Here is a 24,115-nt window from a genome sequence, read left to right on the forward strand (position 1 = left end):
AATTTCTGCTTCTAAAATGAAATAATATACTAAAAGTTCCTGTAAATATTATTCAGAAATGTCAGGAACCATCTCAAGCAGGCAGCTGAAGTAGGCAATGTTGTTGGAGTGGTTCTGGATTTGAAGTTATTGAGAAGTGAATAAAATGGAAAGACCATTTATGGGTTCAGTCATATTTTAAAATAGTATATGTAGGGGTTGGGGATTTGGCTCAGTGGTAGAGCGCTTGCCTAGGAAGCGCAAGGTCCTGGGTTCGGTCCCCAGCCCCGGAAAAAAAACCTAGGATATATGTGGCAAGACTCTGTGTCAAAAAAAGAAAGAAAAAATCTGTTCTTATAAAAAAAATAGTATATGTAGTTATATTTTATATATAATTGTATTATATATACATATATTATATAGGTAGGTATATGTATTAAAATAGTTTTTGTTAAGGAAGTTATGCTTTTGTGTTTAAATTCTATGTCTCATGCCTCTCAAAGTAATTGTTTTAGCAAGTGTAGTCTTTTAAGAAGTGATTATATCATGGGAGTAAAAACTTCATGAATGAGGTTATGCCCTCCTAATAATAAGAAAAATGATTTAGCTATCCCACATGTGAGAGTGGGCTGTAAAAATACAGCTCATGAAGACATGCCCTCATTAAACATCTATAAGAAACTTGATTGAATACTCTCTCATCTCTGGAACTGTGAGGAATAATAGTTTTGTAAATGAACTAGCCGGGACATATTATTTTAGCCACAACAGTGGACCAACTAAATTTACTACTTGTTTTTCCAGAACTGTGGTTGGAAATTTGTAACTTGTAAGCCAATCCTCTGCTGCTAATTTTGGCTTTTGTCCAAATACAAGCTTTGTAACATGTCCCTTTTTAAATTTAAAATATTTGTAACTAATTTGATGAATGGTACCAAATTTGATTCCTTTTAAGGTAAAATGTAACCCCTTGAAGTAAAATTGCATTGCAAAAGTCTCCTTCTTTTGCTATTATCATAACTATAATTTATCTAATTCAAAACTTACCTAAATAAGAATGGTTGGCTATTCATTTAGGTTGCCTAAAACTGCTTAAATAAATGCTATCTTGTCATTTAGAAATACAATTTTTTACTTCGTTGTACCTATTAATATAAATCAGAATAAGAATCTACAGGAGATAATGACAAAATATAGATTTTTTTCTCGATCTTACCATCAATGTGGCTACATTGATTTTGATTTAGCAAACCAGAGATGAGTCTTAGTAATGTCAATTTTTTTCCTCAGAATCAGAAAATGCTAACATGTTGAGGTGATTCAATACTGGCCTTTAAGTTTTGTCACATCTTGTTTAACAACAAATTGCCTCTTGGGAAATTTAGCATTATGTGAATTTTGTGGCTGCATGAACATTATAGACTAAGATTATATATGGTAAGATGGATAACAATTTAGCATGAAAATATGTGGTGCTGTTAAAATATAAAATGTTCATCTTTGAAAAATATTCCTATACAGTTCATAACTCTTCATGGAATTCCAGTGACTCCAAATAAAGAGAATTTAAATATTCATTATATAGTCTTCTATGGGTGAATTGATATGGGATTCCACTTATCAATGGTTCTTTTCACCACTCATCATTTCGCTCATCAACTTTCCCGAGGAAACAATCTATTATTAGACACAAACACTTTTGTTTTAGTTTTAGAAATAGAGGCTTACTGATCTACAATAATATGATAAATGATAAACTATTATTCTTCTATTTAATGAATTTTTTCTTAAGTTTATTTTATGTTTTTATTATTGTTTATGTTTCATGTGCACATATGCTTGTGTATATTTGCCAATTAGTCCATTCATCAATTTATTTGGCCATCTAATTTTTAATTAATTTAAATTTTTATTCAGTTTGCAACCTGCCCTATGCCACCTATCCTTCTACTCTGAGTGGGTGGGCTCCTACTGCATATACCCTTCACTCTGGCATTTGAAGTCCCTGTGAGGCTAGATGCTTCCTTTCCCACCAAGGACAAACAAGGCTGCCCAGGTAGAAGAACATATCCTGTTTACAGGCAAAGCTTTTCGGATAACCCCCATTCCAGTTGTTCAAGCTCACATGAGACAAAGCTGAAAATCTACTACATATTATCAATGAGGCCTAGTCCAGCCATTGTATGTTTTTGGTTGGTAGTTCAGATTCTGAGAGCTCCAAGGGTCCACTTTAGTTGACTCTGTTAGCTTTCCTCTAGAGTCCTTATCCATTTTGGGGCCTGCAATCCTGCCTCCAATTCTTTCATAAGTGTCCCCCAAGCTCCATTCACTGTTTGGCTGTGGGTGTCTGCATGTCTGTCTGGATTCAAAGATGCTGGGTTTAGCCTTTCAGAAAACAGCCGGGCTTCTCTCTGCCAGAATAGCAGTATCATTATAGTATTAGGAATTGGTGCTTTGCCCACAGGATGGGTCTCAATTGAGGTGGTCATTGATTGATGCCCTCAGTCTCTGTTCCTCTCTGTTCCTGCATTTCATGTAGACAGAATCAAAATTTAGATTGATGGTTTTTGTGAGTGGATTGGTGTCTCCTATCGCCCACTGGGTTCTTGCCTGGCTACAGAGGGTGGTCTCTTCAGGTTCTATATCCTAAATTTTGTAAGTCACAGCTAAGGTCACCCCTATTGATTCTTGAGCACCTCACTTATTTCAGGTTTCTGTCACATCCAGGAGAGGCACCCTCCCAACTTCCTCGCTCCTGTAAGTTAGAGGTTTCCAGTAATTTTTGATCACCATCTAGCCATCTCTTCTGAATGGCTAAGAAAAAAATCAAGACATAGCACATGCTGGTGAAAATGTGGAGCAAAGTGAGAATTTCTTTATTGCTAGTGGAAGTATAAATTTGTACTACCACTTTGTAAATCAATTTGGTGGTTTCTCAGGTAAATGTCAATAGTTCAACTGCATGACCCAGCTGTACCATTCCTGGACATATATACCCAAAATATGCTCCAACATCCCACAATGACACTTGTTCAATTATGTTAATAGCAGTTTATTTTAAAAATCCAGAAACTGGAAGCTTGTCAACTGAAGAATGGATATATAAAATGTGAGTCACTTACACAATTGATAACTATTCAGATAACAAATATGAAGACATCATGAATTTTCAGGTAAACGGATAGAGCTTCAGAATATCATCCCGAGTGCAGTAACACAGTCCCAAAAGAATATGGATGATATGTACTCACTTATAAGTGTATATTAGCCATAAAATGCAGGTACCATTTTTATACTCCATAGACACAAAGACCCTAAACAAGAAGACCCAAATGAGGAAGCTTGAATCCCACTTAGAAGGTGAATAAAATATGCATAAGAGGCAGATGATAGAGGGAGGGACATTGGAAGGGGAGATGGGGAGGGAATGGGGATTTCAGGATCAGGTATGGGGATGGTCATCTAATATTTTTAAAAATGTATTTTAAATTTTTGATCCTGTCTTTGATTCCAATTTTCATGTAAATCTTGGATTTTTATGAGCATAAAATACTATTTGTACCATCATACATTTAGACATTTTTCAATGTAATTTGGAAAGAACAGGTTTCATTTTTAATTAAAAATAATATGACATCACTTCTCAGAATTATCATTAGAAATTATTTATAGATTAACTCAGTCATGAGGTTATAAACATTAGATTAGTAAAGATATAATCCTTCTTGTGAGACAAATACTGGTCTTCTTTAATAAAGTCTCAATGGCAGCTATAAGTTCATATCTTTGCAGACCTAATATTTATTCTTTACTTTTCTATGTTTATTTACCATTGCACCTGTAATGATAAAACAAATACATGTCTCTGGGTGTGGATTTAGCTCAGTGGTGGAGCGCTTCCCTTAAGCACAAGGCCCTGTTCGGTCCCCAGCTCCAAAAAAAAAATTAAAAAAAAAAAAAAACAACACATGCAAAATTTTCTGAGAATTATGTAATATTTTGCTCATATATTCTGTGAGTGCTTTTCATTTGAAGGCAATATATGAACTATTACTTTACACAGATATGCTTTACATTTTCTCAACTACTAAGTTCCTGGCTTTACCAATACATTAATTATACTTACGTCATTTATAGAATGTACTGGACTAGTTAAGAAGCTGCTTTTGTCTTCTAGAAACAGATGTCATATTGTTTTTCATATATAATGATATTTTCAATTTCTTTTGGAAATGTGAATGATATATATCATTTATGTATTGTGCAAGATAAATATCTCTCACAAAATTAACAAGAAACTCAGGTGGTTTAAGCTCACTTGTAGTGTTAGAAACAACTTTAAGTTCTTGACCCAACACTGGAAATAAATTTTCAACTAACCAATTACTTGTGTGTTATAAACTCAGTGTAAACTATCTTGTGATTCATACTGCTTTTACAAAAAGTTGTGTTACTTTTTTTTAAAGTATATGCATTATCACATGTATTATGGAGAAATATTTTCATTAGAGCATTAAAATATATAACATCAAGGTTTATATCAGAACATAGATTTTGTGACCTAATATTCTAAGGATGTCATAAAGCCTAATGTAAAACTGTTTTAATTTAAATATTCATGGAGAGAAATAATTATTTTATATGTGGTGTTCTTTCCTTTCTGATTAGCCTAAGTTGGAAAAAATGAAACATAATTTTCAAAATAATATTTTCCAATATGTTTTTATTCTATGCCTATGTGGATCATATTAGTGATTTATTAATGCCATTATAAAAGAAATATAACCTGTATGTAGGCAGGTAATTCCATTGCCATGTAGCTACATCAAAGTACTTGAACACATTCTTAGCATCATTTCTTGTATATGCTTTCATGCCTCAAATTATTACTATATATATATACACATATATATACACATATAAACATATATATACACATATATACATATATATGTATTAAAGTATTATAAACCATATATTTATTATTAAAAACACATACGGAGAAGATCCAATAGATTTGCTGTTTTTTAATTTACATTATTATTAAATGTACATTCTTTAAAAACGACTTTTGTTAAATATATTCATTCACATATAAACAGTAGACAAGTGTCTCACCGTCTATTGTTTCTTAACATGCAAATCTTAAAACATTGTCTCAGAAAAGTTGAACAGTATCACATACATGCTACAAATTAAACAAAATGAGACCATTGTAGACAAACTACATAAACCAGGATCATTCTGTGTAATCTAAAGAATTTGCAAATGTGGGCTGAGGTTAGGTAGATGGAGGTAAGAAAGAATTGAGGAGTTTATTAGCACCAGTCTTTTTTCTTTTCTTTTCTTTTCTTTCTTTCTTTCTTTTTCTAAAAGAAAGTTCACTTAGAAAAGAGTACTCCTGAGGTATAAGATTACTGTTAGTAGTCTCATCAACAAAAAGAATAACAACAGAGTTTGAATGAAAACTCTTATTTGTGTTTGACCTTAGACATCAAACTAGGCTGAAATTTGTAATGTGATATCCATTTACATTTAAAACACTTGAATAACTACACCCCTTATTTATTGTCAATTAAAAAATCTCTCATTTTTTTCTCTATGTAGAATAAAGAAATACATTCGAAGTTTTTCTTTCCTTTTTTGTTTGGAAACAAATTACCTTGTCTTGTATTGAATATTTAAAGTATTCTCACGGCAGTGTTTTACTATGCTTTATTAGAGACCCCTAAAGAATTAAAAGGCTCCAAATTTTATATTAAAATTAATGAAAATATGATTTCTTTATCAAATGAGACATATTTTAAAACTGACTGTGATTTTCCAGCATCAAAGTACTTAAAGTTATGGTTTCTTCATAAGAATTAGAAGGCCAGGTAGAGTGGTGCACACCTTTAATCCTACCACATATACAAGTGGATTTCTGTGAGTTCAAGGCCACACTGGTCTTCATAAGGAATTATAGGCCTTTCTCGGCTTTGAGACACTGACTTAAAAGAAAAAGAAAAACAATCAACAACCATAAAATCTAAAACAAAAACAAAACAAAACAAAAATCCTTTGAGCCTGGTGAGATGGCTTAGCACACTAGACCACTTGTTGCTATTTCAGAGTAAATGGGTTCATTTTCAGTACCCACGTGATGGCTCTTAATTATTTATAACTACAAATCCCAGATGGCCCTTTTCTGATCTGACAGCCATTAGGCACATATGTGATATACAAACACACATGGAAATAACACATACATAAATTAAAGTAATAAATCTTTGAAAAGCAATAATTATAATCATTAATATATGGATTGCATCAGGCATTTTTATTTTCAGATGTGCTTTCCTAGCTAGAGTATTTCTAAACTTTTGTGACTATCTTCTGAAGCTAGATGGGATACATTAACTTTATTGAGTGTCTAAGGAACTATTTGTCAGGATATGTTTCATGAGTAGCAAACAATCCTCATATTTCAAAAGTAAAATATCTCCTTGCAAAATCTAAATTAATTTCTAAATGGATAAAAAAATGTTTTATTATACATTATATTTTGTTGAGTGATTAGTTTTATATAAAACTTATTCTGATGACTTAGAAAATAATGCCTAATACCAGCCCTCATTCTATTTTCTTGGAGATCTCTAAAGAACCAGTATATTTTTTTACAAGGTCCTAAATTTATATTTGGAATTTAATGACTGATACATATTAAATCATTTCAAATGAGCAAGAACTATTTTATTCAGAATCACTGTGATTATACACTTCTAATTACTTCAACACAGAGGACATTATAGATTATCATTGGTCTTCAAATATTATGTAATTAACTTATAAAAATTACATATTTTTAAAATTATGCCAATTTTTACATATTTTGCCTTCATAACATGTTTATCAATTAAATGGTAAATTATCAGAATATGGTAAGATGATGGAGATTATTGATAAAACCTTAACAATTAAACAAGGACTTTTCAATAGCCTAAAAACTATAAACAAATGTATTTTGTCAGTTCTCAACTACATTTTCATATGCTACTTAAAAATCTCATTGACCTCATTAAATGCTGAAAAAAAACTGAAAAATTAACAAATTGAAAGATATGTCTTATGTTATTAATGCATTCATTAACAGTTTATGGAATACTGTGTTTTAGGTATGAGTATAGGTGTCAAACACTTCTATCATTTATCTTCAGTCATTTATTGACACGTTTCTAATTGTTCTCTTAGACTAGAGAATTTACTTGCAAGAAAGATATTTAATCCATTTACAAGTTTATAATTAAAGAAAAATAATATTGTTTCTTTCAGCCCAATCTGATAAATTCCCATATAACATCTTTAAATTTCCTAAATCATTGGTAATAAATAAACAAGGAGTAAGTGTAAAATCTCTTAGACAAAAGATCATCTCCCTCTCCCAAATTTTGATTTTGATCCTGATTTGTAATCATAAAGTAATATTCTTATTTTGTCTCCCTGGGCATATTTAAAATTTGTCCTAGTGACTACTTTGAAAAACCTAAGGAAACCAAACTTGACTTGCATAGTCCACTATTAACCAAACACTAACATTATAATTTTTATTATCTATTACCAAGAAATGTTGAACAATAAGATTTATAAATCCCTTTGCCACTGATGTAGAATATTTACTTGTATTCTTCCTCTTTAGAAGTATGTTATAAGTAGCTAAAACTTAAGAATAAGACTAAAAATACTCATGTTTTTCTATTCAAACACAGATTTACTTTAATATGTATTTGCCTCATGGTTTTCAGCAATTGAATTTTCAACATTTCAAATGACTATCTAGAACCTCAGCATATTTATTTTACTTGTGCCTAGGGTTTCTTCATTTTTCTTGCTATTTATAAAGGCTGATCTTTGGAATATAGTTAACACTTTAAATATGAAATTCCAAAACCATACATTAAATGACTATACTTGATATAGTTGACTTTCTAGAACTCTTCCTAGCTTTATATTCACACTTAATTTTTTAAAGTGATGGTTCATGCTTGTAGCTATAAATGAATATTGATAGTGTTCAAAATGAATACAATATATGATATATAATTGCCATTGTATCTGTTTCAAATTTTATGTATTTTGGTTACAATAGTATAAAATAGGTTCAACAAATATGATGATTATCTTTTGTTGATTTTTGTTTTCATAGATGTAGAATAGGTTTTGAAAGTGTTCCAAATTTGGTAAAATATATATTGTGTGTTTTAATTCTCTAGCATATTTAAGCTCTAACACATAATAGAAGTCTCTGTTAAACTAGTAACTGATAGCTTTTCCAGAAAAAAGATGCTCAATACAGTATAGTTTATAAATTAAAAAATAATTGAATGAAAATCTTATTTAATATAATAAATCCATATTAAGGAAAATTATGAAGTTCCTAAAATTATGGTATTCATCAACATCCATATTTATTGGTATAAATAAGGCAACTATGGTTCAATTTAAAATAAAAATATGAAATAATACATATTGTATTTTTATAAAAATGGATATAAATGTAAGAAAAAGATATGAAAGGATATACACATACTAAAAATTAAGAATTTTTTCTATAGTGTTTACAGATTTTATGATCATGATTATATTATATTCATAATCAATTAATCAATGATATTCTTTTTGAAAATACTTGACTATGTGTATATTCATAATTGACTATCATTACATAGAAATATCTTATTTCCATTTTATGTTGAAAGAGCTAACAGATTTATATGATTACTTTATATAATTTATAAAAATGATGATTCATTTGTAAAGCAATAAAAAAATCAACTGATAAGATATTCCAAACATGTTCTTGTGATGGGTTCTGTTTTATGAGTAAAACATATATTCTAAGAAAGTTAATTCAAGTTTCAAAAAACGTTATTACTTTTCTAATTGTCAATAATATTTGTACTGCTCTTAAGTGTTACATGGATTTAAACTGAAAGTGAAGACAGATTTCCATATGTGAAAAGTGGAGAATTTGTAGTGTTACAAATTTCATGATGCAAGAAGTAGCTTCAGAACATTTTTTTTCTTTAATTCGTGAAGCAGTATATTTTCTTTTAAGTATTCTGAATTAGTAATGAATTATATGGAGTTGATGATTCTGATATAAGCGATGACCTAATTAAGGAAAAGAAAATGTTCCTTAATAAAACACCTGTCAGTGTTTTGCCAATGAATATATTCAAGGATGACAAAAAACAACATGTCTTAGTTTATAACAGCAGTGTATAAGATGTTTAAAGGTAAAAGTAAACTAGTACATTAATAAATATTTCTGTTAATTTAATATGGTCTACCTGTAGGTATCCATTATGTATATTTCAAAAGTAAGAGTTAAGAATGGGGGTTGGGGATTTAGCTCAGTGGTAGAGCGCTTGCCTAGTAAGCGCAAGGCCCTGGGTTCGGTCCCCAGCTCCAGAAAAAAGAAAAAAAAAGAAAAAGAAGGAAAAAAAGAGTTAAGAATGACCTTAGAATATCTTCAAATACGAAATCTCTTGGAAAATATTTTTAAAGATATCCTCACATTTTAAATAACTATTTATCAATGCAGTAGATTTTTAAAAGCACTTATTGAAAATTAATACCATGATATTAATAAAGATAAATCCCAATACTTGGTCAAAACTGCTAACAAATCTATAGTATGTGCTTGCACTGGATACAAGAAAAACTGATACAAAGAATAAAGGAAAATGCCTTACATATTTTTAAGAAATATTCAATTTAAATAATAATAAAATGAAATTATGGAGCAATTTTAAGTGGGTCATATTTAATCACTCTTTCTCTGATGATTTCTCAAAAAAGCAATTATTGATTTTCCACTGTGCCAGAATCAGAAATAAGGACCGTGCTAAGAGTATTTCCACAGCGGAAATTAAATTAATGTCATGGAAATAAAGGAAATATAATCATTTGCCTCCTTTAGGCTATTTAGAAAAAAAATAAAGATAAACTTTATTTTACACATTCCAAAGGATAGAGATCTTATAAAAATTGTACAAAAGGCATTTTTACATTTAAATATTATGTTCTTCACCAAAATGAACAAGATTTTCTATGTATAATTTCTTTCCAAAAAAAGTATTCACAAAAAATAAATAATTTAAATAAAAGGAAAGAAAACAAACATATGAATTAGCAGAAAATAACCCCTATCACAAAGGAGCCCAAGCTAAGTAAGCAGCAGCTAAGGCTAAACAAATTGATCACGGTAATTCTCACCACCTGTGCCTGGCTTGCCCCAGAGTGACATGCAATGTCTTGGAGCCTACTACACGACCATTCATCTCATTCACTGCTTTGGAAGCCTCTTCAAAAGAAGAAAAGCAGACAACACCAAAACCTTTGCCTTGCCCCACTTCCATCATCACTTTGGCCCGACTTATTGATCCAAATAAAGAGAATTCCTCCTTTAGTTTCTCATCATTGATTGTCTCATCCAAGTTCTTAATGTAGATAGGCACTCCTGGAGGCCTAGTTTTATCTTTTAGTTTCAGCCGTTCAAATCTCCGCCTTAATTCAGCCAGGCGTTCAATTTTCTTCTGTGCTCTCCCTACACATAGGACTTTTCCATCTATTGACTTGCCATGTAGTTCTAGCACAGCCTTTTGAGCAGCTTCATGTGTTTCATATCTTACAAATCCGAAGCCTTTAGATTTCCCAGTGGCGTCTCTTATTACTTTAACACTCTCAGTTGGCCCATATTCACTGAAAAGTTTCTTTAGTTTTTCATCATCTATGTCATCACCAAAGTTTTTCACAAAAACATTGGTAAATGTCGCTCTATCTCTGGTTCTGACTTCTGCTGCTCTCTCTTCAGGAAATTTGAATCGGCCAACATATACCTGGCGGTTATTGAGCCGGACTCCATTCATGTGCCAGATAGCCCTATTGGCAGCAGCAAGGCTATCGAAGTGCACATAAGCATAACCCTTAGAGCCATTGTCATTCGCATCACGACTTTACAGGAAAGAATGTTCCGAAAGCAGAAAATAAATAAAATAGGGCCCTATTGTCTATGGATTTATCCAAGTTTTTGATGAATATATTTCCAACTCCAGACTTTCTTAAGTGGTTATCTGGCTGTGACCACATGAGGCGAAATGGTTTACCATTAATTAAATCAAAATTCATGGTGTTCAATGCCCATTCAGCATCTGCAGGAAAGCGGAAGTTAACATAACCATAACCCAGGGGGCTGCGGGTCACTGGGTCACGGCAGATTCTAGTGAAGCGCAGTGGGCCAGCAGGTCTGAACTTCTTATAGAGCATGTCCTCTGTGACATCAGGATCCAAGTCACCTACATACAGGGCAGCCTTGAGGTACTTCTTTTTCTTGCCAGCAGTATTAGGCTCCCCACTCCCCATCTCTGAACACTTAGATGATCTCTTGGGACAGAGTAGAGAGGGCCCCCCTTTTTTTCTAATCTATAGGCCAAACAGCTGTTCTTGAACAGAACAAGCCAAGGCAGGCGAAGGGAAGCTAAAAGCAGACTCAGATCACTCTTGAGGCTGAGGCTGAGAAAATAAAGTTCAGAAACAGCTGGTCAGCAGGCTCAGAACAAATGCATCAGAAAAAAAAAGGCAACTCAATATGAAATCTATTCTCCATAAGAAGACTTACAGTTTTTCACCCATTCAGCTTTCAAATCAGTTTCAAAAGCCTGTATTAAGAATGCAATATTCCCTACCCCATTATAATTAAAGAAATCATCAAGGGTCTGACTGCCTCCCCACATCTAGTTTCACCAACAGAGGCCTTGAGACTGGCTTTCTGTGAAATCATAGGCCTTGAGCTTCTGTGGATTTAAAAATGCATGCCACCCAGTGCAGGGGACCAAGTGTGTGTATTCCTCCGCCAGCCTGGGTCAGGAGGGCTTGGAGCTCATTAAGGCCTCTGCGCTCAGCGTCAGTTAAACAGCACACAAGACACTTGGTGCACTGGAACTGGCAGGCAGGCTGCTGGGAGCCGATCACACAGAGAGACAGACACACCGAAACATGCGTAGGGAACAGGAGACCGCCCATATCCCCAAGATGACCACTGGGTACGGACCGGGTGAGGCGCGGTGGTTTCTGCAGCCTGAGGCTCTCTCCGCAGGTCCGGAGGGACTGACAGGCAGCCGCGCCGCCGTGGTCAGCTCTGACGCGAGGCTGGTTTGGACAGATGCAGGGCGGAGTCAGCAGAGGAGAGCAGATGCGCCAAGAGCCGCCCCAGTGGGGACCAAAGGACAGAAATTGCTTCCTGCAGGACAAAGCTAGCAAAGAACCAAGGGATCAAGAGCTTGTAGCTGTGCTACAGAGGGCGGGCGGGGCATTAGGAAACCCGGAACCTTCCTAACTAACTTCCCGCTTGCTCGGAGATGAGAGAGAGAGAGAGAGAGAGAGAGAGAGAGAGAGAGAGAGAGAGAGAGAGAGAGAGAGAGAGAGAGAGAGAGAGAGAGAGAGAGAGAGGGAGAGGAGAGAGAGAGATTTTATTTTATTATATTTTTATTATATTTTAAGCATACTTTTTGGTGCTTACTTCAACACGACAAAACTGTAGCCAGAGTAGAAAGCACATCTGTTTTTCTTTTTTGATGAACACCTTTCTCCCTTTTGGTTGGAGTGCTGGGTATTGTGAAAAAAGATGCAGGTTACATATTTACTTCAGCTCATTGGAAACTCAGAGTTGATACCTGTGTTGGTAGTTGATACCTGTGTCTTAGGTTTAGTGCTAACTGGGTCACAAAGAACACAGAGATGAGCTTGGCTTTTATCCTTACTCCATTAATCCTCCTTAGTGGCAGAATTATCCCCATGTAGTAGGTAGAGTTCTTTTCTTTGCTCCACTGATACTAAGGTTTTAAATGATTGGAGAGCCATAAAATGACTTTTGATGTGACTTAATACCAGAAAACAATGACACTTTTTATCTGCACTCATGCTGAATATTTACAAAGTCTCAGTATATAAGCTTAAAAAAATGTATGAAAACTGACAACATATTAACGTCCTGAAATGAACTAAGGATGTTTAGGAAATACTTTCTAAAATTAATTATAAATCTCAGTAAGAGTTGTCAAATTTAAAGCATTGTAGTATACAAGAGAAAGTTACTGCATACCTCTTTTCTATCATCTGCCTATCTATCTATCTTTCTATCTATTTGTCTATCAATCATCTATCTATCTATCTATCTATCTATCTATCTATCTATCTATCTATCTATCTATCTATCATATATGTCAATGGTGGCATTTGTAGCACTGTAGAACTTCAAGGACTGTAATCAAATATTTAGCTGTTTTGGAGGGAAAGTGTGATAGAGTCACTTGACTTTCTTTAAATGTTCAAAATCCACTCCAAACAGGGAACAGAGATATTTGAACCATCTTTTCTCCACCAAAGAAAGCAAAAATGAATAATTTATCAGTATTAGTAAACTAGAAAAAATCCTAACAAGGAAAACGGCGCTGTGTGTTATCAAGAAGTTCTTACAATGTCAGGCTAAATATAAGTTGTCTTTAGTTGTTGTTGTTGTTGTTGTTGTCACTGTTTTGTTTTCTTGGCATTTGGATATATTTGATTAAATGACTTTTACCTTCAATAATTAGTAAAAAAAAAAAAAGTGACTCTTTCTATTTTATCCCTGTGCTTGTTTCTAGGGTTCTTATTTAACCAAGGAGAGGAAGTTAGATATAAGAGGACAGAAGATCAAATCAAGCTACAATCTTGCTATATAAAAATAAGGACCGAAAGTAGAAAGACCTGCATATATTTCATTACCCTTTTGTATTTATGCATATTTTAAAAAGGTCATTCTTGTTCAGAGAGCACGAGACATTAGTGAGTACATTTTTACCATGTACGAATATCTAGTTTTGATCCACAGCACCACACAAAACAAAAGTACATTCATTAATAATAGAATATATACATATATATGACAATGGGTTGATCTTATTTTTCACGTAAAATATAAGTTTCTATGAAAAACAATGATAAGAACATATCACAGTCTTATCACTAACAATAATTACATATAAATTTGTTCATGTAACCATCTAAAATGTCCATGATGTAATTCATTTATCCAGACCTTTTCTAAGATTAAAGGCAGAATTTGGTTGTCCTATTTATATCTAGCAAATCTACGGAGAATATGGCAGTGCAGCAAATTTTGGGCAACAAAGATCAGATTTCACAAGTCCTAAACTACATTGAAATAAAGAATTTCTAGTTTACTATATTCATCTGGGAATAAATTAAATGCAGGAATGGAAAGCATTTGGGCCATAATTTATCGAATCACGTTAACATTTAGATTGAAATATCTATGACATTCAAATATCAAATATATTGAAGAACTGTTAAATACAAACCATTTTTCTTACTGTTTCTTTTACAAAAAAACAAGTTTATGTTACATATAATTTACATTCATGGTGTTGAAGTCCATTAAAGATCCACACCCAGATTCCTAAAGCAGTGGCTTGAGCCATAACTAGCTGTTTTTTTTGTTTGTTTGTTTTCTTTTTTTTTTTTCCTTCTAGATATGACAAACATTGTGCAGAAGGAAAAGAATCATGGCCAATTGGCATTTTTAACTGCATTCCACTACTTGTTGCTGTTTACAGTTTATAACAGTATGTCAGTATGAGTGGAGGAAGACAGAGTTTGGATTCATTTTTATCCCTTTTCTGAAAGGCATTTTTTTTTTATTGTCATTCTTTGCCTGAATTCACTGAAGGGTCATAACGCATCACACATTTTTTGTTTGTTTGTTTCCTTTTCCTTTCTTTTTATTAATCATACCATTCATTTACATCTCAAATGATATCCCACTTCCAGGTTAGCCCTCCAACAAGCCCCCATTTCACATCTTTCCTCTCCTCACCTTAGCCTCTGAGAGTGCCCTCCACACTCTCCTGCTCTAATGCTCCAGCATCCCTCTATGCTGGGGCATTAAACCTCCCCTGAACCAAGGGCCTTCCCTCCCATTGCTGTCAGGCAAGGCCATCCTCTGCTACTTATGTATTTGGAGCCATGGATCCCTCCAGGTACACTCCTTGGTTGGTGGTCTAGTCTCTGGGAGAACAGCATGGTCAGGCCAGCTTATGTTGTTCTTCCCATGGGGTTGCAATCCCCAGTCTGCTTCTCCAGTCCTGCCCTCCTCTACCAGGTTCCTTGAGCTAAGTCTGATGGTTGGCTCCAAGCATCCACATCTGCATTAGTCAGTTGCTGGCTGGACCTCCCAAGAAACTGCCATACCAGATTCCTGTCAGCAGGTGCCTATTGGCCAAGGCAATTGTGTTGGGTTTGGTGTCTGTAGACATGATGGATCCCTTGTTAGGGCAGTTCCCTGTTGGCTCTTCCTTCAGTCTCTGCTTCATTTTTTTGTTCCTGTTCTTCCTTTGGACAGGAACATTTCTAGGCCTTTAATATTACATTTTCAAATAAGGATTCCAGATGTATATGTGAGTGAGCATTTATTATTATTTCTTCTTTGCCAATTTGTATCATCTTGTTCTCTTTTTGTTGTCTTGTTGTTCTACCTATCACTTCGAGTAGTATATTGAATAAATATGGGAAGAGTGGGCATCCTTGTCTTGTCCCCAATTTTAGTGCAATTGGTTCAAGTATCTCTCCATTTAATTTGATATTGTCTGTCAGTTTGCAATAAATTGCTTTTATTATGTTTAGGTATTTGCCTTGAATTCCTGATCTCTCCAATACTTTTAGCATGAAGGCGTGTTGTATTTTGTCAATATTTTTTGCATCTTAGGAGGTGATCATGTGATTGTTTTTTTACTTTGAGTTTGTTTATATAGTGGATTAAGTTAATGGATTTTTATATATTGAACCAACCTTGCATCCCTGGGGTGAAGGTTACCTAATCATGGTGAATGATGGTTTTGATGTGTTCCTGAATTTGGTTTTCAAGAATTTTATTGGTTTTTTAGTGTTTTTATTATTATACTATGAGAGAATTTTCTTTTCTGTTTCCATTTGTTTGGTGTTCTATAGGCTTCTTGTCACTTTATAGCCATCTCTTTCTTTATGTTGGGAATGTTTTCTTCTCTGATTTTGTTGAAGACCTTTTTCAGGTGCTTTGATCTGGGAATCTTTATTTTCCTCTATTAGAATTATTCTTAGATGTGGTCTTTTCATTGTGTCTGAATTTTCTGAATGTTTTGGCTTTGGAGGTTTTTTTTTTTTTATGTTTTGAATCTTCTTTGATATTGTGTCAATCCCTTCTAAGGTGTCTTCTACACCTGAGATTCTCCCCTCTGTCACATGTATTTTGTTGGTGATAGTTACATAAGTAATTCCTGAGCTCTTTTCTAGGTTTTTCCATTTCCAGGTTTGCCTCCATTTGTATTTTCCTTATTGTTTCTACTTCAAGTTTTAGGTCTCAGACCACTTTATGCAATTTGAAAACCTGTCTAATTGTGTTTTCCTGTATCTCTTTAAGGGATTTGTTTCCTCTTTAAGAGCTTCTACCTGTTCACCTCTATTTTCGTATATTTCATTCAGTAAGTTACTTATATCCTCCTTAAAAGACTTTATTATATTCACGTGATAAGATTATAGGCCAGCTTCCTGATTTTCAAGTGTTTCTGTATATTCAGGACTTGCTGTGATGGGAGAACTGGGTTCTAATGATGCTCACTTATATTGGCTTCTCTTGTTTATGGTCTTGTGTTTGCCTCTTGCCATCTGATTATCCCTGGAGTTTGCTGGTCTGCCTCTTTTGTGCCTGGGTTGCAAGAGGTTTCCTGGTAGGACTGAGGTCCCGGCTGTAGCAGACCTCCTGTGTGGTCTTCCAACTGGAGGATTTTCAGAAGGGCAGATAGTCTGCTGATTTGTTTTGCTGGATGCAGTAGACCTTCTGGCAGGTGTTCAGACTATTGGGTTTTTAGAGGAGCCATCAAACTGTTGTCCTATGTGAAACTGTTCTCCTCGGGGATGGGGGGTGGTTATGGACTGTGGTTTCTGTTTCCCTATTTGTAGCCAAACTCCAGGGAGGCTTTTAGTCTTTTAAGTCAGTTTCCCTGCATACCACACAGCCCACCTCCCCCTCCCCTGTGAAGTCTTCAGACTATAGTATAGGTTGCCCAGTTGCCCTGTGTACAGAGGAAATCCTGTGATGTCTTCAAGCTGTGGTGTTCTGGGTGCAGTGGATCTCCTGGGATGTCTCCAGCTGAGGTGTCAGATGCCCTGGGTGTAACAGATCTCCTGGGATACCTCAGGATGTGGTATCAAAAGTTCTGAGTGCAGTGATTCTTCTGGTATGCCTCAGGATATGGTGTCTTCAGGGGAATAGACCAGCAGTCTGTCCCAGAAGAAAGGACTGGGCAGAAGAGGAGTGGTATTTTGCAGGTGGGGATTTTGGGGTTTGATAGATGTCCAAATCCACTGGGCTTTCAGCAGCAGCTGTGGGACTTAGGGAGGGTTCTTATTAAATGTTCTCAGTGCAGTGGATCTTCGGATATGCCTCAAGATAACACCTCTTCCAGGGAGCAGACTAGCTATCACTCTGGCCTAGCAGAAAGGACTGGACAGAATGCTCTGTCTCTTTTCTTATTTCTATCCCTAAGTCCTAGATTTTTCTTATTATTTCTGTTAACCTTATTTTTATGAGGGTTTTCAGGGGACAGAATTATGGTGTTTAGTCTCCTTAAGCTCCTTTTTCTTAGTTCCATTGATCTGTTTCTTTAGATTTTCTTTAATATTCTTGAATTATTTGATGAAGTTTGCAATTGTTTTCTTAAATTCTGTCTTAATGACTTTATTTAGTTAATTCTCATGGGTAAACTTTTTGTCTGAAACTATAGGTTTTATATGTAAGAAATTGCTTGATATTTCATAATGTTTTGTTTTGGGTATGAAATCTAGGCATGTGGGCTTCTTTTGTTAGTTCTAAGTCTGATACTGACAAAATTTCAGGGTCAAAGACAGAAGGTGTAAAATGGGTAAATTTAAAATGGCTTCAATAAATGAGATCCGATGGACAGAGGAACTATGCTGGTATATAGAATGTGGCATATAGAATGTGGTATATAGAATGTATCTTGTTTAGTCCTGGGCATTGGATTTGAGTCCTGCACTACTAATAATTTATAATTTCACTTTGATTTTATTTTGTACCATCAAACTAAACGAGGTGTCAATGTCTTTTTGGGTGTCTAAGGAAACCTTTTACCAGCTAATATATTAACATCTATATTAAATTATGAAGTAGGACAATCTGAATTTGATTATTAACTGGGAATTATTCTTATCCTGATATCAGAATATCAATAATTCAGTTTTCTGTTCCCTTCATGCTCAGTGATTAGTAAAACATTTAAAATCTTTCCAGGATGATGGCAAGTGTCTTGTTGCCTCAAATAGCACCAAAGAACTTCTGGTTTCTTTATGCTTTTATAAACTATAAAAATATAATAACTGAATTTTGAAGTTAAATTAGTTTTCTAAGAAAGCTTGTTTATGTTTGTAATATCTTTGTATTTAGTCTAGGCCTCAGGAGGTATGAACCTGGCTGGACATAAAGTACAAATAAGGCACATTGAGTTATAAGGTTTGGTGGTTAGAGAGAATTGGCAGGCACAGGACATGCAACCTGGCTCCAATGAGATGCTGGGAATGGAGTTAGTTTTTGTTTTTTGTTTTTTTGTTTTTTGTTTTGTTTTGTTTTTTTGGTTTTTTTTGTTTGTTTGTTTTGTTATGTTTTTAGGAATGGGTAGGTGTGTACTGGTTATGAGGCCCCAGCAATGGTAACAATAGAATATCTTCCCTAAACATATTTCAATGAGACAATCTCTGAAGACAAGTACCATAAAGAACACCAAATAGATAAAACTAGAAATGAAGTTCCACATGACACATAATCAAAAAACTAAATACACCAAATAAAAATATCAAAAGCAACATGGTGAAAAGCTATAAATAGACTCACTAGAAAAAAAAAGAACTATTCAATTGAGACTGTATTAAACAACAAATACCAGTCTAGATTAATACTAAATAAACTCAGAACAGTAAATTAAATGAGGGTGGAAACTGTGACAACAAAATGACAGGAATCATAAAACACTTATTATAGATACATCAAAATATTTATGGCCTCAATTGTCCAATAAAATGTAAAAGACTAATCAATTGGATTAGAAAACAGGATGAATGTATCTCCTGCATAAACATATCCTCAGGAGAAAAGAATGGAGGAAGATATTTCAAGCAAATTGGCAAAGAAGGAAGCAGGTGTACCCATTTTATATTTGATTACATGAAATTCAGCCCAAACTTACCAAAAGAGATAAAGAATGATACTTTACACTTATCAAGGATTAAAAAAAATTCTGCCAAAATGATACCATATATTTTTTTTAAAAAAATTGTACTGAAAGACCCCTTGGAGCAGGAAGACCCTCACTCAAGTCTTGGGATGACCCGACCACCCAAGAACTCACTTAAGACCATCCTTGCTGTAAAAGCAGGAGGTTTATTGATAGGAACCAGTGCACTGGGGTCATATCCCACGCAGGGGCGGTGGAGTTTGACCACCAGTAGCTAAGAGAAGGGGAAATTAAAGGAAGAAACCACAACCCAAGGGGGTAGGGAGGGCGTCATTGGAAAATGTGGAGAATACCAGTGAAAAATCACAAGGAGGAGCTTCCTGTTTCTCAAGATTGTTTAACTTTATGGTCTGCCAGTTCCTGGGAGAAGCTTCGTGTTTCTCAAGATTGTTCTTTAAGATTTTAATCCAACTTTATGGTCAGTTAGTTACTGGGAGAGAGTTGTCAAACAGCTGGTGTATTTGCAGTTCCAGGGCCCGACCAGTTTCTTTCTTCTGCTCTAAACTTTTGTCTAGGGGGGACAACCTTAAAACTTCTACCTTTCAGTACCAAACACAAGAGTACACAGTTTACAAAAAAAAAAAAAAAAAGAAAAGAAAAACAAACAAAAAACACATTGCAACAAACAAAACTACATATAGATCCACACACAATGATAGTGGCAGACATCAATAAGCAGCTCTTGCCAACTGTAAGTCGATCCAGACAACACTAATCAAAGAAATTAAGGGACCCTAGTTCTTACTGAAGTATAAGAGCTATTAAGAAGCTTGGCCTGGTAGAAAGTAGGTAGGTTATGAGGTTCCTGGGAAGAACCCTAGGGGCTTTTGCCAGCCGTACACCCACTACCTCAGATCCAGATTAGGCAAACTACCAGCTTCCCAACTCTGGTCAAGGCTAAGCCAAATTCCATTCTCCACCCACAGTTTTTGAGAGGAGCAGGGACATTCTTGAAAAACCTGAAAATGTACTGATAGTTACCTTACTCTCTGGTCCCAGATAGAGTTTGAATGCATGTCATATGCTTGCTAACCAATAGATTCAAAGGTCAATATGCTTAGCTAATAAGTTTAAACTGTAATCTTGTTGATGTAACCTGTATACCTAAAAAGTATAAAAACTTCTTGTTATAGCCATTTGGGGTCACCTTTTCATTAGCCATGAGGGGCTGATTGAAGGTCAACCCCAATGCGCCAGAATAATAAGCCCCTTGTGTTTGCATCAAACTCTGTTCTCATGTCTCACTTGGGTGTTCTCCTTGTAGTTAAGACTCACTTCGAGCCTTACAAAATGTTAGTGCCAATTGTCATCACAAAGCAAATGGACCTAACCAATCATGTTACCAAAACACAAAAGATTTTTATCTACTTCTGAAGTTTATGGAACTTACTCTAAAACTGACCATATATTGGACAAAAGGCAAGTCTCAAAAGATACACAAAAAAATCAAAAGTGTGCCCTTTATCATACCTGACAAAAATGGATTAAAATTCAATATAAAATCAACAGAAAGTATACAAATGCATTGAAATGGTAAAACTCACCATGAGTTTAAAAACGTGAACTAAGAGAAAAATTTGGAAGGGAAATAAAAACTTTTAAAAAGGAATGAAAATGAAAACAAGTCATATTCAAATTTGTGAGACACAATGAACATGATCAAGTAGAGAGCAATAAGTGTTTATCTAAAGAATAACAAAAAAATCTAAAAAGCAAAATAAAATACTTGGATATAATCTCATATTAATCATTTGATCTTATATCTAAATGACCTATAACAAAAAGAAAAAAAAACAATATTCCCCAGAAGTAGATGGCAAGATACAAGGAAACTTGGGCTTAAAGCAATAAGATAGAAACAGAAACCAAACTAAACCAACCAACCAATCAAAAAAAAAAAGGATTTTATCAAATAACTTGTTAATTCAATTAGATTGATAAACTGAGGGAATCCTTGCAAATGTCAGATAGGGAAGCTAAGAACCTGAAGAGATGAAAATGAAAAACTGGTACAGATTAATTTGGATCAGACTCTGGGGAATCTGTTGCCAGGTGGTATTAAACACAATAAAAACAAAAATCACCATAAATTCAATTAAATGTGCACAATAAAACATATAAGTACATAGAAATTCTACTACAAAGTACATATGTCCATGAAGATGGGTTCTATAGATAAAAGGCCTAAAACCTAATGTGATCTCTCACCAACAGCATAGATGTCAACAGGAAGTAAAGTACATATGACATCTCCCCTAAGGATGGATAATTATTCATATCTACAGAGGCAATTGTCTGGAACAATCATTCCAGGAATTAGGGTGAGGTTTGTTCCTAAAGACATCAAAAATAGGTCACCAAGTTACTGGCAACCTCAACTTTCAGGTTCCTGGATACAATGCTAATAGATTTTATCTTCATTGAGAAGACAACACTGGGTAATCAGAATTTCTGGTTCTCTCAGTGTCTCTCTGAGTACAGACCTAGTGCTCTCTAAATCTCCTGATTTATAAGTTATTTTTTAAGGTGAAAAAAGTAGTAGTCATAATAGAGTTTGTGGCAGAATTCATTTACTTCATGCTTAGTCTAATTAAAATAGGCAAGCACAAGAAAATTATAATAGCTAAGGAGGGACCAAAGAAAGGGAAAACCATCTCCAATTCGTCTCCATCTTCATTAAGTTTTGTTAATAATTTTGCTGTTAGCAAAGTGGGTATAATGTGGCATGTCCCACATAAATTTACATGAACATTCCTTAGTACAGCACAACAAAATTATACTGTCTCCTTTCACAGGTATCTCCTCTAACAAAAGTGTTTGGATTCTGCATTGATAAGAATTAACACAAAAATTCATCAAACATAAAAGTATCATGCTCTTTTGTAATCATCTTTAATTAATAATGATGAATGTATAAGTTAATTCATGGAAGTAAGCAGTCATGTTAGAAAATGAAGTCTAAATCAGGGCAGATAAAGCAATGAAACAGATATATTTCACTGCATGAATCAAAAATTGGATAAGCCCGAATCTCATGAGAATAGCACAGAAAAGAGAGGGTAATTAAAATCGACACAAGAAAGAAAAACATAGGGTGATGTGTGTGTGTGTGTGTGTGTGTGTGTGTGTGTGTGTGTGTGTGTGTGTTCTGGTTTTACTAGGACAGTTTTACAGGATAGTTTGCAGAGAGAACAACTAGACATAGGTGAAGACAGAATTAGGCAGGGAATGAGTCGGAGACAAAAAAACAGAGCATATTGCCAAAACAAGCATGTAGCTAAGCAGTGCAATTCAGTCAAAAGCTGAGAGAAGCTGGACTGACACAGTCATCTTGAAAGATTAGTGTGTACAGTGGTTAAAATTTCCCTGTCTAGGCCTAGGAATAGTCAGAACAGAGAAAAAGAAGTCTCTGCCCAAGCTGTATATTTGTAATGCTTGGGTATGGCTCTCATATCATCCCTTCATCTGAGAAGATAAAAGTGATATTTGCACTAAGCATAACTACAAAGGTTTTTTTTTTAGCTCAATGAAGATTTTGATCATTTATAATATAACTGAACATTGACTTGCATTTTTAATTATAATTAAGTTTACGACAAATTAGTAGCTTTTATAAGATTGAAATTTTACAAGTTAATTCCTCTTAGGTTTGAGCCTTAAAAATCTGAAGATCCCTTAGCATCCAAATAAAACATTAAATCATAATTACATTCACAAAAACAAAGAGGTTAGATATATATTTTTAAGTCAGTGTGTTTAAACTGAATATATCTACCCATGGAATTTATCATGAAACAAAAATCCATCCTAATTCAAAATTTCTTCAGGACCTATTGTTGCCTCCTTCATGCGAAAGAAGATATGAGAATAAAAAGAGGGCTCATTAGGACTAAGACTTTTATAGGGGATGCCTTTTACCAGTAAAACCTAAAAAAAAGTACTTGGCTTTTCTCCTACGAAGTTTTTTCTTGCTAGTGTTTTCTAGAAATGGAGGTGTTAGCAATTTAGTATTACTGTCATGTTCTAATAATATCAGATTAAGTTTTTTACCTTTATTTTTAAGGTAAGAAAATCAAAATGGGGTGGGTGCACTAAGTATTTTGTCCCATTTCTGTTGCTTCCTTGCATTTCTATCTCCAAATTATTTATATCCTATCTGTTCCAACTTTGTTTACTAGATTTAATCCTCAAGTGCCTTGTTCCAAATATTTCTCCATTATACCTTTTTCTAAATTCCCACACTTCTGCAACTTTCCTTTTCTCTCCAGTTAGGTTGTTTTTTATTCTCAGTCCATATCTATCCTTCATATGCTAACTTCTATATGAGTTCAGTTAATGTTGAGCCCTAATTTTAGTTAAGGATACTCATTTAGAGTTAGGGTATACAAACTGAGGAGCCAAAGCTATTCATCATGAGTAGGAGACTCTGATTCTTCTTTAGTCCGTCCAGTAAACTACCATCCAAGTTGAAATAAATAGAAGAGCCAGCTAAAATATCCAATGGTTGAGAAACTTCTAATAAATTCCATTGATTATAGCAAATTTGTATGATCCAGCTGCATAAACTGTAGTGCATACAATCTTTTTTTTTTCAGAACAAAGGGAAGTTGTATATAAGACAGTTTCCTTCTCTTTTTAAAGAGTCATCTATAGGGGCTGGAGAGATGGCTCAGTGGTTAAGAGCACTGACTGCTCTTCCAGAGGTCTTGAGTTCAGTTCCCAGCAACCACATGGTGGCTCACAACCATCTGTAATTG

At 34.4% G+C, this 24,115-nt stretch overlaps 1 protein-coding gene across 1 annotated transcript; it reads right to left on the minus strand.

Annotated features, from left to right (window-relative positions):
• Nucleotides 1-10,172: 10,172 nt before the first annotated feature.
• Nucleotides 10,173-12,161, minus strand: Pabpc5 (poly(A) binding protein cytoplasmic 5). The gene is given in 3 exon segments (XM_032890400.1): nt 10,173-10,970; nt 10,972-11,532; nt 12,071-12,161. Coding segments are annotated over 2 exon segments (1,149 nt in total). The 5' UTR covers nt 11,383-11,532; nt 12,071-12,161; the 3' UTR covers nt 10,173-10,232.
• Nucleotides 12,162-24,115: the final 11,954 nt, after the last annotated feature.

This window comes from Rattus rattus, chromosome X (assembly GCF_011064425.1).
Source record: "Rattus rattus isolate New Zealand chromosome X, Rrattus_CSIRO_v1, whole genome shotgun sequence".
NCBI lineage: Eukaryota > Metazoa > Chordata > Mammalia > Rodentia > Muridae > Rattus > Rattus rattus.